General features: G+C 51.9%; 1 protein-coding gene across 1 annotated transcript in view; it reads left to right on the forward strand.

Moving 5' to 3' along the window:
- The window catches only part of OSR1 (odd-skipped related transcription factor 1), an 11,149-nt gene extending 3,628 nt beyond the window's left edge, over nt 1-7,521 (forward strand). Inside the window, exons 2-3 of the mRNA XM_069103014.1 lie at nt 4,580-5,265; nt 6,155-7,521. Of these exons, the coding sequence (XP_068959115.1) occupies nt 4,604-5,265; nt 6,155-6,290 (798 nt within the window). The 5' untranslated portion in view covers nt 4,580-4,603 and the 3' untranslated portion in view covers nt 6,291-7,521. The remainder of the gene's footprint in view (nt 1-4,579; nt 5,266-6,154) is intronic.
- Nucleotides 7,522-12,608: the final 5,087 nt, after the last annotated feature.

A 12,608-nucleotide genomic window follows, 5' to 3' on the forward strand; every position in this document is an offset into this window, starting at 1 on the left:
AGAGAGAGACAGAGAGAGAGAGAGAGAGAGAGAGAGAGAGAGAAACCCTGCCTTAATCTACTTTGAGGCGCTGCCAATGCCCTCGAGATGTCTCCACAACGCCTGAAGGGACAAACCCTCGAGGAACCCTCAAGAACACTGGCAGAAGGCCTATGGCCAAGAGTCAGGGTGGGCCTAAGAGAACCTGGGACCCAGGTGAGCTTGGCCTCCTTTCCTCTCCGAGAACTCAAGTCGCGCGGCGGGGCTCGTGGGGCAAGGGCGCGGGCTCGGGCATCGACGAGAGCTGGAGTGGGCGGGGGCTTCTCTGCAGCCCCCGTGGCCAGATGTTAGGGCTTTCCCGGGTCCCTCGTTCAGGCACCGTTGACAAACGGCTGGGACGGAAGAGGAGTGGGGAGTGCTCAGTGGCTGGGGTAGGTAGGCTGGAGCCAGAGATAAGGATCTGTTTACCCCGGCCGGTAGTTAACGTGGAGGTAAGCCCCCAATCAGCGGGGAAGCATCTTCTGAGCGGGGCTTGGGAAAACCGAGGGGGTCTTTGATGTTGTCCAGGGGTCCCAGGCCACTTTCTGGGGAAAAGAGTATAGTGCCAAGAGAAGAAATTTCTCTTTCGTTTTTCAGATTTCGAGCTTGATCTCCCATGGGTCTTCCCCGCTCCCCACGTACCCCAAACGACTGATTCTGAATCTAAAGGGGTTGTTTTCCTAGGAACACAGGCTGTGGAGCAGGACAGGGCCTCCTCCTCTCCAGAAGGGGAAACTGGGGCGCAGAGAGGAGGAGGAACTTGCCCAAGGCCGCACATTCACCTAGAGCGTCAGTGGCAGAACCAGGTCCAGACCCCGAAATTCCAGGCTCCGTCTTTGCCCGCCGCTGAATGAACTTGTCATATATTTTGTTTGGTATAGCAGAGTTTCTGCGCGGTGGGCTCCTCCCTGCAATCGCCTCCCATTCAGACTGGAGCATAGTTACCCCGGGTTGGCACGATGCCAGGTGGGGGTCATGCCTCTCCTTGCCCCTCAGGTTTCCCAGCTGGACTCCTTGTCACGCAGCAAAATCGCTGCTTGCCGGATGGAAAATGTGCGCTTCCCGGAGGCTCACAAATGACCCCAGGTCCCCTGCTCTCTCTCCTCTACTTTACTTCTAGCTTCCTTCCCTGGGTGCCTACACAAGCCCCCCCCCCCCACCTTTTTCTCGGTGCTCATCGGTTCCGACTCAGCTTTCGCGGTCCTAAAAGGACAGGCTTAGCCCCTCGCGGACCTCAGAGGACCCCTAAGGACCCGCCACGTCCAAGGGGACCAGGGACCGTTTTGGCAGAAAGCAGTATCCCGGGAAGGATCAGGGGTTTGGAGACACGAGACCTGGCTAGGAGTGCCCGTTCCAGTATCAATGAACTCTGTTCGGCCAGGGCCAAGGCCTTCCTCCTTTCTGGGCCTCCGTTTCCTCCTCATCAGCACAGAGGTCGCCCAGTAGGAGTTTAATACATGCTTGCCGATTAATTGAGGGGGCTAGACGCAATGACTGAGATCTTTTGAGGTTCTCTTCTTTGAGACTCAGTTTTCCCTTCTGCCTCATAGAGGTAACAGTGCTTGCCCTTCCCACAAGGATAAAAGCGTAAGGCTTTAGTAGGTAGAACTTGGTAAAATATGCAAATTAACTGCACTTAACATCTGCCCTTCTCAGGTGTGCCTGCTCTCCAAAACTTTCTGAAGGAGATTATCAGGCTGCTCCCTCCCTCCTCAAATCTCAAAGCTGAACCCGCAGCCTTGCCTGGGACTGGCCAAGGGGTGGGGCCGATCAAGCAGAATAGCAGCGAGGCCTACAGTTAACTCTGGGGCTAGCACACCGAGGGAGAGATGGGCCCCCCAGGGCTCAGGTAGCCTCAGGCAGCGTCTCCTCTTTTCTTTGGGGTTCAGGCATCTGCTACTGGGGAAGGAGCACCTCCTCTCTCCTCTCCTGGTAGAGAGTTAGGGGGGGTCTCCACATCTGAGTCTGGGTGTGAAAGACACAGCCTTGCTCCTGGAGGTGTCTGTGTGCAAGTGGTGAGGGCTGGGAGGTTCTGGCTTCTTCCACTCTGCATTTCCTCGGCAGTACAATTTCCATTTGAATACCTATCACTCACCTGTCTAAAGTCCTTTCTTAGAGTTACAACTCTGGGTTCCCTTGGAACCCGATGTAAGAAAGGAGATTCAGTTTGTGTTTTGAGGGCAGGGTGGAGAGGGTGAGTGTGGTGGAAAAGGGCAGCAGAGAAGAGTCAGGGAGCCTGCTTGGATGCTCTGGCCTTTATCTGCTTTATGATTTAAGTTGCTTGCCCTCTCTGGGTCCAAGTTCACCAACTGTAATGTGATGTTGAAATAGATACGGTCCAGTTCAGGACGGACATTCTACATTCTGATGTATCTTCCAAAAACATTAAGGAGTTCTATGTACAAAGTTCTCCCAGCTAGGAATTCTAGGACCTAGAAGACTGGTCCAGGCTTGCCAAGACCCACTGCAAATAAGTCTGTGGAAACTTCCCCCAATTCGGGACCCAAGTAGTTTAGTCCCAAGAGGGAATTTTTCTGCCGTGGTCTTTCCCGGCTGTGGGTAGACCTCTTTGGTGCACAGGCCTGGCGTCAGAATCTATGGGAGGGTGGGCACTGAAGGATTCTGATAGGCTAGGTGAAGGGGGGGGGGTGCTCCAGGTCCCCCTCATCCCTCCTCCCAGCTGGGGAGAGTGAGCCAGGCCAAGGTGTTTGCTTGTTCAAGGGGAAAGAGGGAAGGCCTGCCTGTCGTGCCCCGAAATCGAGAGGGAAGGAAGGAGCATGAGGGAAGCATAGGAAACTAGCGATGTTGGCTCCATGTTCTTTGCTAGGAAAAACAAGAATGAGGCCTGAGAAGATGGGTTTGGTCAAAAGACAAATAGCCTTTCAGAGGACTTGGGATCCAATCCTGCCCTAGTTACCACTAGCTGTGTGACTTTGGGCAAGTCTCGTTGCCTCTATGGGCCTCAGTTTCCCCACATGTAAAACGAGGGGATTGGTTTCCAATGTTTTCAAAGGGTCCTGCCAACCTGGCCGCCTGGGGTTCTCTTGCCTAGTGGGGTCCGAACTCTCTGAGGGTCCTCGAGCCTCGTGCGGGGGGAGGGGGCAGAGTACGTTGTTTTTTTTTTTTTTTTTCTGATTCATTGGGGGTGAGAATTCTGGATTTGTTTGCTGAAGTCGAATGTGACAATGTATAAATGTGTGTTCATCCCTTCGAGCCAAGGCGTCTGGGTCACTTTCTCTGCCTGTGCTCAGTATTGCTCTGGGCTGGTCCTGGGTAAAGGACCCGCACATATTCGGTTTGCACTGGTGGTCCCTTGGAGCACTGATTTCTGTTTTCCCCTCTGGTCTGTTCACCAGCCTCCCCCGCCCCCGCCCCGGGTCCAGTAGACCCCGCCCCCACCCCGGTCCGCCGCCGTCCCCGCCCCTGTCCCCGGCCGCCGCCCCCGCTGCGCGCGAGCCTCCACCTCTTTGCTCGCGTCTCTCCCGGCGTCAGGGTGTTTGTTTATCCGTAGATGCCAGCGGCCCTTTGGAATTGTGTCTCTTTCTGTTAGTGTGTGTTTGTGTTTATCCCCAGGGCGGCCAAAGTGAAACTCTGTTTGTGTTTCTCGGAGGATGAGTGTTTATTGCTGTGGGTTTGTCTCGGCGTGAAGGTGTGTCTGTTTGGATCTCTCCCGGTGTATTTGTTTCTCTGTATGTGAAACCTTGTGTGTCTGTGTTTACCTTCCAGTTCCAATGTTTCTTGTTTGCTCTTCTCTGAGTGTGAAAGTTGATTTCTATTTGTGTGGTGAGTGCGCTCGTGCGCTCGAGCGGCCCTAGTTACACAGCCCTCACCAGACCCACTCCAAGGTTCCTGACCCAGGAGCAGAGGAACGGGGCAGAACCCGGGGCAAGTCGGGGTAATTGTTCTGACAGCTAAAGTGTGTGTGTATATGTGTGAGTGGTGTGAGTGTGCGAGTGTGGGTCTGCCTGTGTGCGTGTGTGCGCGCGCGCGCTCTGACAAACAGCAGAGGTGTCCTTCTGTCCTCTGGCCCCCTCAGGGGTCGGTAGGGTTTGTTTACTGGCGGTTCACTCAATTCCTTCTGTCCCTGCTTCCTGAGGCCGGGGGTCCTAACTCAGTCAAGGTGCCAAAAGTTTGGAAGGCAGAAGATTTGGGGTTCGAACGCCATCTCTGGCCCTCACTATCTGAGTCTGTCTGTCTCTTTACTTCAATTTCCTCTTTTCTAATATGAAGTATTTAGAGTCGCGTGATCTCGAAAGTCGCTAGTTTTCATCTCAAAATCCCAGGGACTACGCAAACCTGGCATTGTCGGTACAATTGGAGCTCGGGGCTTCGATCTGCCTTTCGCTTTGGGCATGGCCTGGCCATTTCCAGGGGATGGAGAGGTGGGGATCTTTGCTCTTCCTGGTCATTTCCAAAGGGGTTCTTTGCTTCTCTTTCGTCCTGTCAGGGGCGGCGGGGCGGCGGTTGTGAGGGAACGAAGGGGAGATAACCCTAAGGAAAGGAGCAGCACTGAATTTCTCCCCCCCGCCCCCATCCCCGTCCCTTTTTCTTTCCCCCACAGGCCGGCAATCGTGTTGCGACCGCCATGGGCAGCAAGACCCTGCCGGCGCCCGTGCCCATCCACCCGTCACTTCAGCTCACCAACTACTCATTCCTGCAGGCTGTGAACGGACTTCCCGCTGTGCCCTCGGAGCACCTGCCCAGCCTGTACGGCTTTAGCGCCCTGCACGCGGTGCACCTGCACCAGTGGACCCTGGGCTACCCCGCCGTACACCTGCCGCGCTCCTCTTTCTCCAAGGTGCCCGGCGCCGTGTCCAGCCTCGTGGACGCCCGCTTGCCGTTGCCTGCCTTTCCCTGGTTCCCGCACGTTATCCAGCCCAAGCCTCAGGACGGGGGGGTTGGCGGGCAGCCTCTCAAGACCAAGCCACGTTTCGACTTCGCCAACCTGGCTTTGGCGGCCACCCAGGAGGACCCGTCCAAGCTCGGCCACGCGGAGGGTCCTGGCTCGCCTCCGCCTGGGCTCAGCGCCCTGCTCGACGTGACCAAGCTGTCACCGGAGAAGAAGCCCACCCGCGGCCGGCTGCCCTCCAAGACCAAGAAAGAGTTTGTCTGCAAATTCTGCGGTCGGCACTTCACGAAGTCCTATAACCTACTGATTCACGAGCGAACGCACACGGACGAGAGACCCTACACTTGCGACATCTGCCACAAGGCCTTCCGGAGACAGGACCACCTCCGGGACCACAGGTGAGAGGACCGGCAGGGGTGAGAACGTGGCCCCCGGCTCCCGAGTCAAGGTTTAAGCCACACCTTAGCTTTTCCAAACTACCCACCAAGCGACCAGAAGGGACCCCAGGAGGGCCATAGTATCTGGCGAGCTGAGGGCCGAGGTTTGAGGGCAATGGGCATGACCTAGAGAGTCAAGAGTCCTGGCTTTGACTCCTGTCGCTGCCACTTGATGATTCGTCTTTGGGGACAAATCATCTCCTCCCTGAGCCCGCGCTTCCTCAGCAGTCTAACACCCTGAACATAAGAAAATAAGAACTAAGAACGTCAAGAGGAAGGGGGAAGGGCCTTGCTCCTGTCCTCCAGGGGTCACACTTTATTCCAAAAGGAAGGTAGAAACTTTTTTGCCTTGCTTCCAAACTTCGCTTAAGCCCTGAGGATTATTCCGAAGAGCTGAACCTCTCAGCCCGATCTCAAGACCTTGGGCCGCGAAGCTCCAGCCCTTCAGCTGACTTCGGTTGGGTTTAGTATAATTATTCTAATAATATGCAGCAGTCTGGTGCTGCTTCGCTCCGGGAACCTGTCGTTAACCGCGTCCTTTCCAGCTTTGGTTAATAAACACCGGTCCCCCTCCCAGCCCCCGCTTACAGGCTATTAGCTCCCTGGAACCTTTCCCAGGTTTTCTGAAGAAGTACTGGGTCCTTCGGACTCTAGCTTCCGATCCCGTTTGGCCTCTACTCCAGAGCGTCCCCCCTAGACCCTAACGCAGGATTTGGATAGCCTTCTGTGGTTTTCATAAGGGTCAGGAGATGGGAGGCAGGAGCGGGCGCCCTCGGAAGAAGCTTACACGGTTAAAATCCCTTCAGATTTTGTCAAGGTTTAGAAATAGTGTCTTTTCTTCCACTCGCAGGTATATACACTCGAAAGAGAAGCCCTTCAAGTGCCAGGAATGCGGAAAGGGGTTTTGCCAGTCCAGGACTCTAGCCGTCCACAAGACGCTGCACACGCAAGTGAAGGATCTCAAAGTCAACAAAATCAAATGCTGAAGGCCCTCTCCCACCCGGGCCCATCGGCAGAACTAGGAGGAAGCAGCCTCCGCCCCAGGTCCCAGGCAAAAGCCCGAGACCTCTTAGCCTGGAGCAGAGAAAGGAGGTGCCAGCCACTGGTAGGGCCGGGAGCCACGGCCAGGCTCTGCTTCCCCCTGACACTCACGCCCAGGCTTCAGGGGCTCCAAGGGGCGCTCACAGCACTGACCGGCCCAACCTGGCCTCAAGGCTGTGGATGTAGGGGCTGCGGCCAGTCCACTCCCAGCCTGGACTCAGAAACTTTGCGCCAAGAGGTGGAGCTCAAGGGTCGGCCTCCAGGCTCAAGTGGGAAAGGGCTTCCCAGCCCCGGCTGAAGCCTCTGGCTCCTCCCCCAGTGTTACTGTGGCATTGTTCCATTGTTCCCGAGTTCCCTTGTTGCAGCGTTACTTTGTTGCAGTTACTTGCTTGCAGCGCTACATTGTTGCGGCATTATATTACATTACAAACTTTCTCAGTAAGTTTCCTTTCTGGGCAAATTTCTCTTACCTAGCCCTAGTGTGCCTAAAGTGGCCCACAGGGCTGGAGAAAGGAGCGAGGTTAGGGAGAGGGGAGAGGGTGCTGTGAGCTGCTCCAGAGCGCCCCCTTGCAAACTCAAGCTGCCAAGACCCCAGGGGATGCCACAAAGCAAGCCGACCCTCTCTACCACCTCCAAAAAAACACATCAGATTTGGAGGGCCGCTCTGTGGCGTCTCTCAGTGGACTGGACTTCCCTCCTCCACCTCCCCGCTCGCCTTGCCTGGGACTCCGTCAGCTCGCGTCCTGGGACTGAGGGGATCCTGGTCCAAGAGTCCAAGGACATGGCCTGAGAGAGCCGGCATATAGAGCCTCTAAAAGGTAGAGGGAGCAGCGAAAGTAAACCAAACTGGCCCGGCTCCACCCGGGACCTGCGGGAGGTGGCCAGGTTTGCCTGGATTGGCACCAGGACAGAGCTCTTTAATGGAAAAGACCAACAGGCTTGTTAATGTGTATTATTATTATTTTTTAATTTTGCTAACAGTGTAAAAAAAGTGAGAGAGAGAGAGAGAGAGAGAGGTCACATTTTCTTGGTTTTTGTAAGGCGAGAGGAGAGCGGCGGGAGGTGGGGCCGTTGGCACTTTAGGCTGATGATTGGGAAAGGACATTTAGCACTGGAGTTTGGGCTGTTTGTTATTGATGTTTAAGATATATTAAAATAAATGGTTATTTTACAGGCTGCCGAGGCTGCAGGAACAAAGCTTTCACTTCCAGACTCGGGCAATTCCGAGCATTTTCTTTTTTTCTCCCTGAGAGATGAAGTTATTTTCTTCCAAATTACTGCTCTGTCCATGCCCGAGGGAAGCAGCAAAGGGCCTGTGGATGACTTGCTTCCTTTTCCTCTTTCCTTTTTCCTCTTCTCCTTCTCTTTGCCTCCCCCTCCTCCTCTTCCCTCTCTCTCCACCTTTCTCCTGTTTTTTCCTCTATCTCCCTCCATTTCCCTTCTTCTCCCATTCTCTCTTTTTCCTTCTCTTCCTCCTCCCCCTCCTTCTATAGCTCTGCATTTCGCTGTTTTTGTATCTCTTACTCTGTCTCTTGCCTTCTCTCTCTACTCTGAAGAACGCCAGGTCTTAAATTTTGAAGGGTAAATAAAAACAATCCTGGAAGTCTTATTGGGAAAAGAGGAATCCTGGCCTTTGGGCATAGGAATCCCTTTTGCCTCCTTGGAGCAGCCAAGGGGCCTAGATTATGATTAACAACCTGCAAGTTGTGCCTGATTTCTAGCTGTGGTTTCGTGGTCTGGTGAACTCACAGGACAGGGGGACCCTTCCTGACAGCTCTCAGGAGGGCTCTGGAGACTCGCTCTGGGTGCTGAGCTGGACTCGAGGCAGAAGTGGTGGCTGAGTCAGGCCAGCTGGTCACTCTTCTAGGGTGTTTACTCCATGGAGGCTGGGGCTTGGGGTGGCCCAGGCTGAGCTGGTTCACCTGCAGCTCAGACCCAGGCCTGTTCTCTCTCTCTTTGTCTGTGGCTTCTGCCTGCCCTCCCCTCTCCTTTCTCTTCTCTCCCTTCCCCTCAGAATTAGGGTGAGGTGTAATTCTTTTTGTCATCTTTTGGATCCTTGATCCTCCCTGAATGGCCTCCCCCCACATGAGAGGAATGGGGGGAGGAAGGAGATCTGCAGATTTCTTCCTCTTTCACAAGCTTCCCTTTGATACTCAGTCCATTCTCTCTAGCAACCTGCAGTAACCTAGGCTGGTTTGGGGACTCTTGGTTTCCAACCAAATCAGGTAAGTCCACAGCAGAGACCCAAACCTCTTGTGTGCATATGGATGTGGAGACAATTCTCAAAGTATCCATTTCCCTTTTCCCTTTCCCCTCAGGCCTCACTCATCTCCACAGACCCTAATTCCCAGGGGAAGGGAGAGAAGAAAAAGGATTTATTCATGAGACAATGACCACATCAAACTCATACACCAGAGACAGATCGTTAGATGTCAAATTGCAAGGGAACTGTTTGGGCCTGGATTGTGTGTCCCAAGCCAAGCTTTCTAACACCAATTTTAGCAAATGTCTTTGAGATGGACCTCAGCTACACAGCCTCTTAGTAGAGCATGTGTCTCATAGACACCCCCCCCCCAGTAGTCTGGTGAAGCCCATGAACTCACAATCACTGTTCTTGCCTACATTCATGATGGGTGGAAATGATAAATTTTTGTTAGAAGGAAGTAAATACAAAAATTTCTTTTTCCCCATTCAATTCACAGACACCTGCCCCACCATCTGTCTATCCCAAGTTAAGAATCTCTTTTCCACATTTGTGAATCTCACATTTTGTAGATGGGGAAACTGAGGCCTACATAGGTTAAGTTCTTCGGAAAGTCAATTACTTAAACAAATATTTGCCTGCCTACTCCCTGGGCCTCTGGGCTCTTCCAATATAAAGACAAAAAAAACATAAAGTTGTGTCCACTGTGGAATGCAAAGGGAATGGAGCAAACTGGATTTAGTGTTGGGAGAACTGGGTTTAAATCTTGACTCAGTTGCTCACTGTGTGATCTTGGGGCAATCCTATATTTCTACCCTTACCTCACCTGTGAACAACAACAAAAAAAGAGCAGCCCCAATGGGGCCCCATGCTGACTCTTGCCAGTCTCGGTTCTCTGGCTTCAGGTAGATGATGACTGCTAGTTAGCACTAGTAAGATGCTTTAAGGGTTACATTCTGCCTCCAAGTAGGAGGCTGTGACTGGTTGTTTCTCTGGAGTCTGGAATAAAGCTTGAAGGAAGAGGAGGAGAGGATAGGTTCTCACTGCTTCCTGGCCCCTCCATCTACCCCTTTGGGCCTGCCCAGGAATTTCCAGTTCAACAGACACTGAGACACTGTCCTCACCTCAGTCGGAGCCTCCATAGGCTTCCTTTGTTTCCTGACTGAGACAGTTTTCCTAAAGGGAGTTATAGAGAAGGGTGGTCAGAGGGATACTGACATAAGTGGATTTTCCTATTGGAGTTTACAGCTTGAAAAATGTTCTGCATGTACCAGAGTTAGAGACCAATCCTCTCCTTTTACAAAGGGAAAATCCAGGCCTCAGGAGGGGTTAGAGCTTCCCCAAAGACAGAGGGGCATCCAACCTTCTCTCTCTTGGCATGTACTAGTTGTGTGATCATGGACAGATCACTCCCTTCTCTGAGCCAGAATTTCCATGTGTAAAATGGGAATTCTGGGTAGTGTTGGGGACATTTCATTCATCAAATTCTACTCATTTTAGGGGCTAGCTGGAGTGGGTGGGGAGGAAAAGGGCCAGAGAAATGGAATCTGCTGGTATCAGTCTGGCATTCTGGCTCAACTTAGAGGGCAGAGAAGGGAGGAAGGGGAAGGGTGCAGGCCCTGAAGAAAAAGGAGAGGGGATAACAATGAAACCCAAAATGAAACAGCTGCTATTGTTCCCAGAAATATCTTTCAGCATAATCACTACCCAATTCTTAGCTGTCATAAAAGGTCACCACTAGAAGGCACTTTAGAGACCAGGGAGTCCAATCAAAACTGCATATCACACAAGGGGAAACTGATCCCCTGAGTGGGGTAAGGAACTTGTCCAATACTAAGCTGCAGAGACTGGACTCTAGCTCCAGGCCTTGAACTTTTCACACTGGACAAAGCCTCTAACTTTGGGCAGGTGTTGGGATGGGGGCAGAGAACTTCCAAACCCCTTGGGGGTACCTGAGTCCTTTGAGGGAGAAGATGATAATGTGATTGGTGACCTGGAGCTGCCTCAGGTCTCAGAGAGAGGTGCTCACTGCTGGGAGCTCAGGGTTGGGGCCAAGCTGGCAGGTGGATTCTGTTAAAGTTATCAGAGGTTCTGGACTCTCCACCTCCCTCCAACAAAATACCTTCTTCACCTTAAGGTCCCCCTTGGAAAATGCCCTTAGGGCTCCCCAGATGTTGGACATTCTTTTAACCCCACCTCCTCAATTGCCTGGAGGTGAGCAGTGTTTGCCTGATCCTAAAAGAGAGTAGCACTTGATTCAATCCTGCCTTGAAGACCTGCTGCATCAACAAGGTGGGCACCATGTGCTGGACAGCTTCATCCTTCCACCTGGAGAAAGGGAGAAGTCCCTGATAGTCACAGCCTTTCCCACCACCACTTCCTTGAAGAAATACAAATGCTCTGTTCTCTCAGCTAATAGATGATAATCTAAACTCATCTCACCTTCTTCACCCGTCCATCCACATGCATTCAGCAGACCTTTCAGCCACTGTCCCAAGATTGTCCTCTGCCAGGCACTGGGCTACATGTCATTTTCAGTCCCTCCCTTTTCTTTTCCTCCCATCCCCTTCTCCTTTCCCTCCTTCAGTCAGCTCCTGTGCCCTTAGGTTTTAGACTACTCATCTTCTCAGCCTGAAAAAACAAACAGAATCCTAGAAATCTAATTGCCTTCTTTGAGAACTGGATTTTGACACATACCTTCAATATTTCAAGAATCTTTGATTTGGCATCATAAGTTTTGGAGTTGGGAGAGACTTTTGTGATGACCTATCTACTAGTACAATACACTAGGAACACGTGGGAAAACTGAGGACCAGAGAGGTGAAAGGTGTCTTGGTGTGTCAGAAAGATGATGCATTTGTAATCAGAAAACCTGGGTTTGGAGTCAAAACTCCTGCAAAACGCACTCTTGTATTCTTGGACAAAGAAGGAAACAAAGGCAGTGTGAGTCACAGCTCTGGAGTTGGAGGACCAGGGTTCAAAACCTGCCTGTGATGCTTATTCCCTGTGTCACCTTGGGAAAGTCACCTAACCCCTCTGGACCTCAGTTTCCTTGTCTGTAAAATGGAGGCATTACATGACTAGGTGGCCTCTAACATCTCTTGTAGCTCTAACATGTGTGATGCTGTCATTTCTCTTCTTTTTCTGGGCTTCCATTTTGTCATTTGCAAAATCATAGAGTTTGGACCAAGTGATCTCAGACATCCATTGCAAATCGAGCAATCTGAAGTCGCATCCTTGGGGATTCACATGACAAAGCCTTCCCAAGGGCCTTTCTCCCAAAGCCCAGCCTCCAAGGAGGAGACAATGGAACCAAGCAGAAGATGTCTGGGTAAACTCCTCCGGAGTGTGGCCATTTTGTTTGGTCTTGGGGCCCCCATGCCCTAGCATCATACCCAGCACAAAACAGGCATTTAGTGCTTGTGGACTGTTGGTTGCTGGTTGATTGGGCTGGTGCTATCTGACCCTTGTAGAGATACTATCTCCACAGTCCTTGGAGAGTGGTCCAACATATTCCCTTTATTTTTGACATCAATCTGCTCTCAGTGAATTTAGTGAAAAAGGAAAGTTTCAGGCACTTGGTTGTGAGGATCTTGATCTGAGAGAATAGATGATAAAACACATCTCTATGCTCTGGGATAAGAGGCAGGGAATGTCCCTGGTGGGATGGTGCATGGTATTATGTGTGTCTGCTTTGGAGCTCAGTGGGCTTCAGAGTTTTTCTTAATTGAAAAGGAGAGTTTAATGTCATGAGAAAAACATCAGGAAATATCTGTGTTTAAAATACATCAATACCACTGAAAAATGTGAGCAATTGGAACACTTTCTTCGGAGATTGTCAGTGAGCTGGAGAACAATTCATAGAGGCTGAGGCTTCCAGATATATCCAATTTTCAGCTCCACTTTGCAAAACAACTACCAGAGTCACTCCTCTGGCCTTCCCAGGGTCTTATTTTCTAGAATATCCTCATCCTTATCCTCAGCACCACCACCATCCCATCAATCATCCCACCATCATCCCACCATCATCACCACCATCATCCCATCAATCATCCCACCA

This window comes from Petaurus breviceps, unplaced genomic scaffold, assembly GCF_028583685.1.
Source record: "Petaurus breviceps papuanus isolate PSGF00001 unplaced genomic scaffold, PetGlider_PUasm1.0 559, whole genome shotgun sequence".
Lineage (NCBI taxonomy): Eukaryota > Metazoa > Chordata > Mammalia > Diprotodontia > Petauridae > Petaurus > Petaurus breviceps.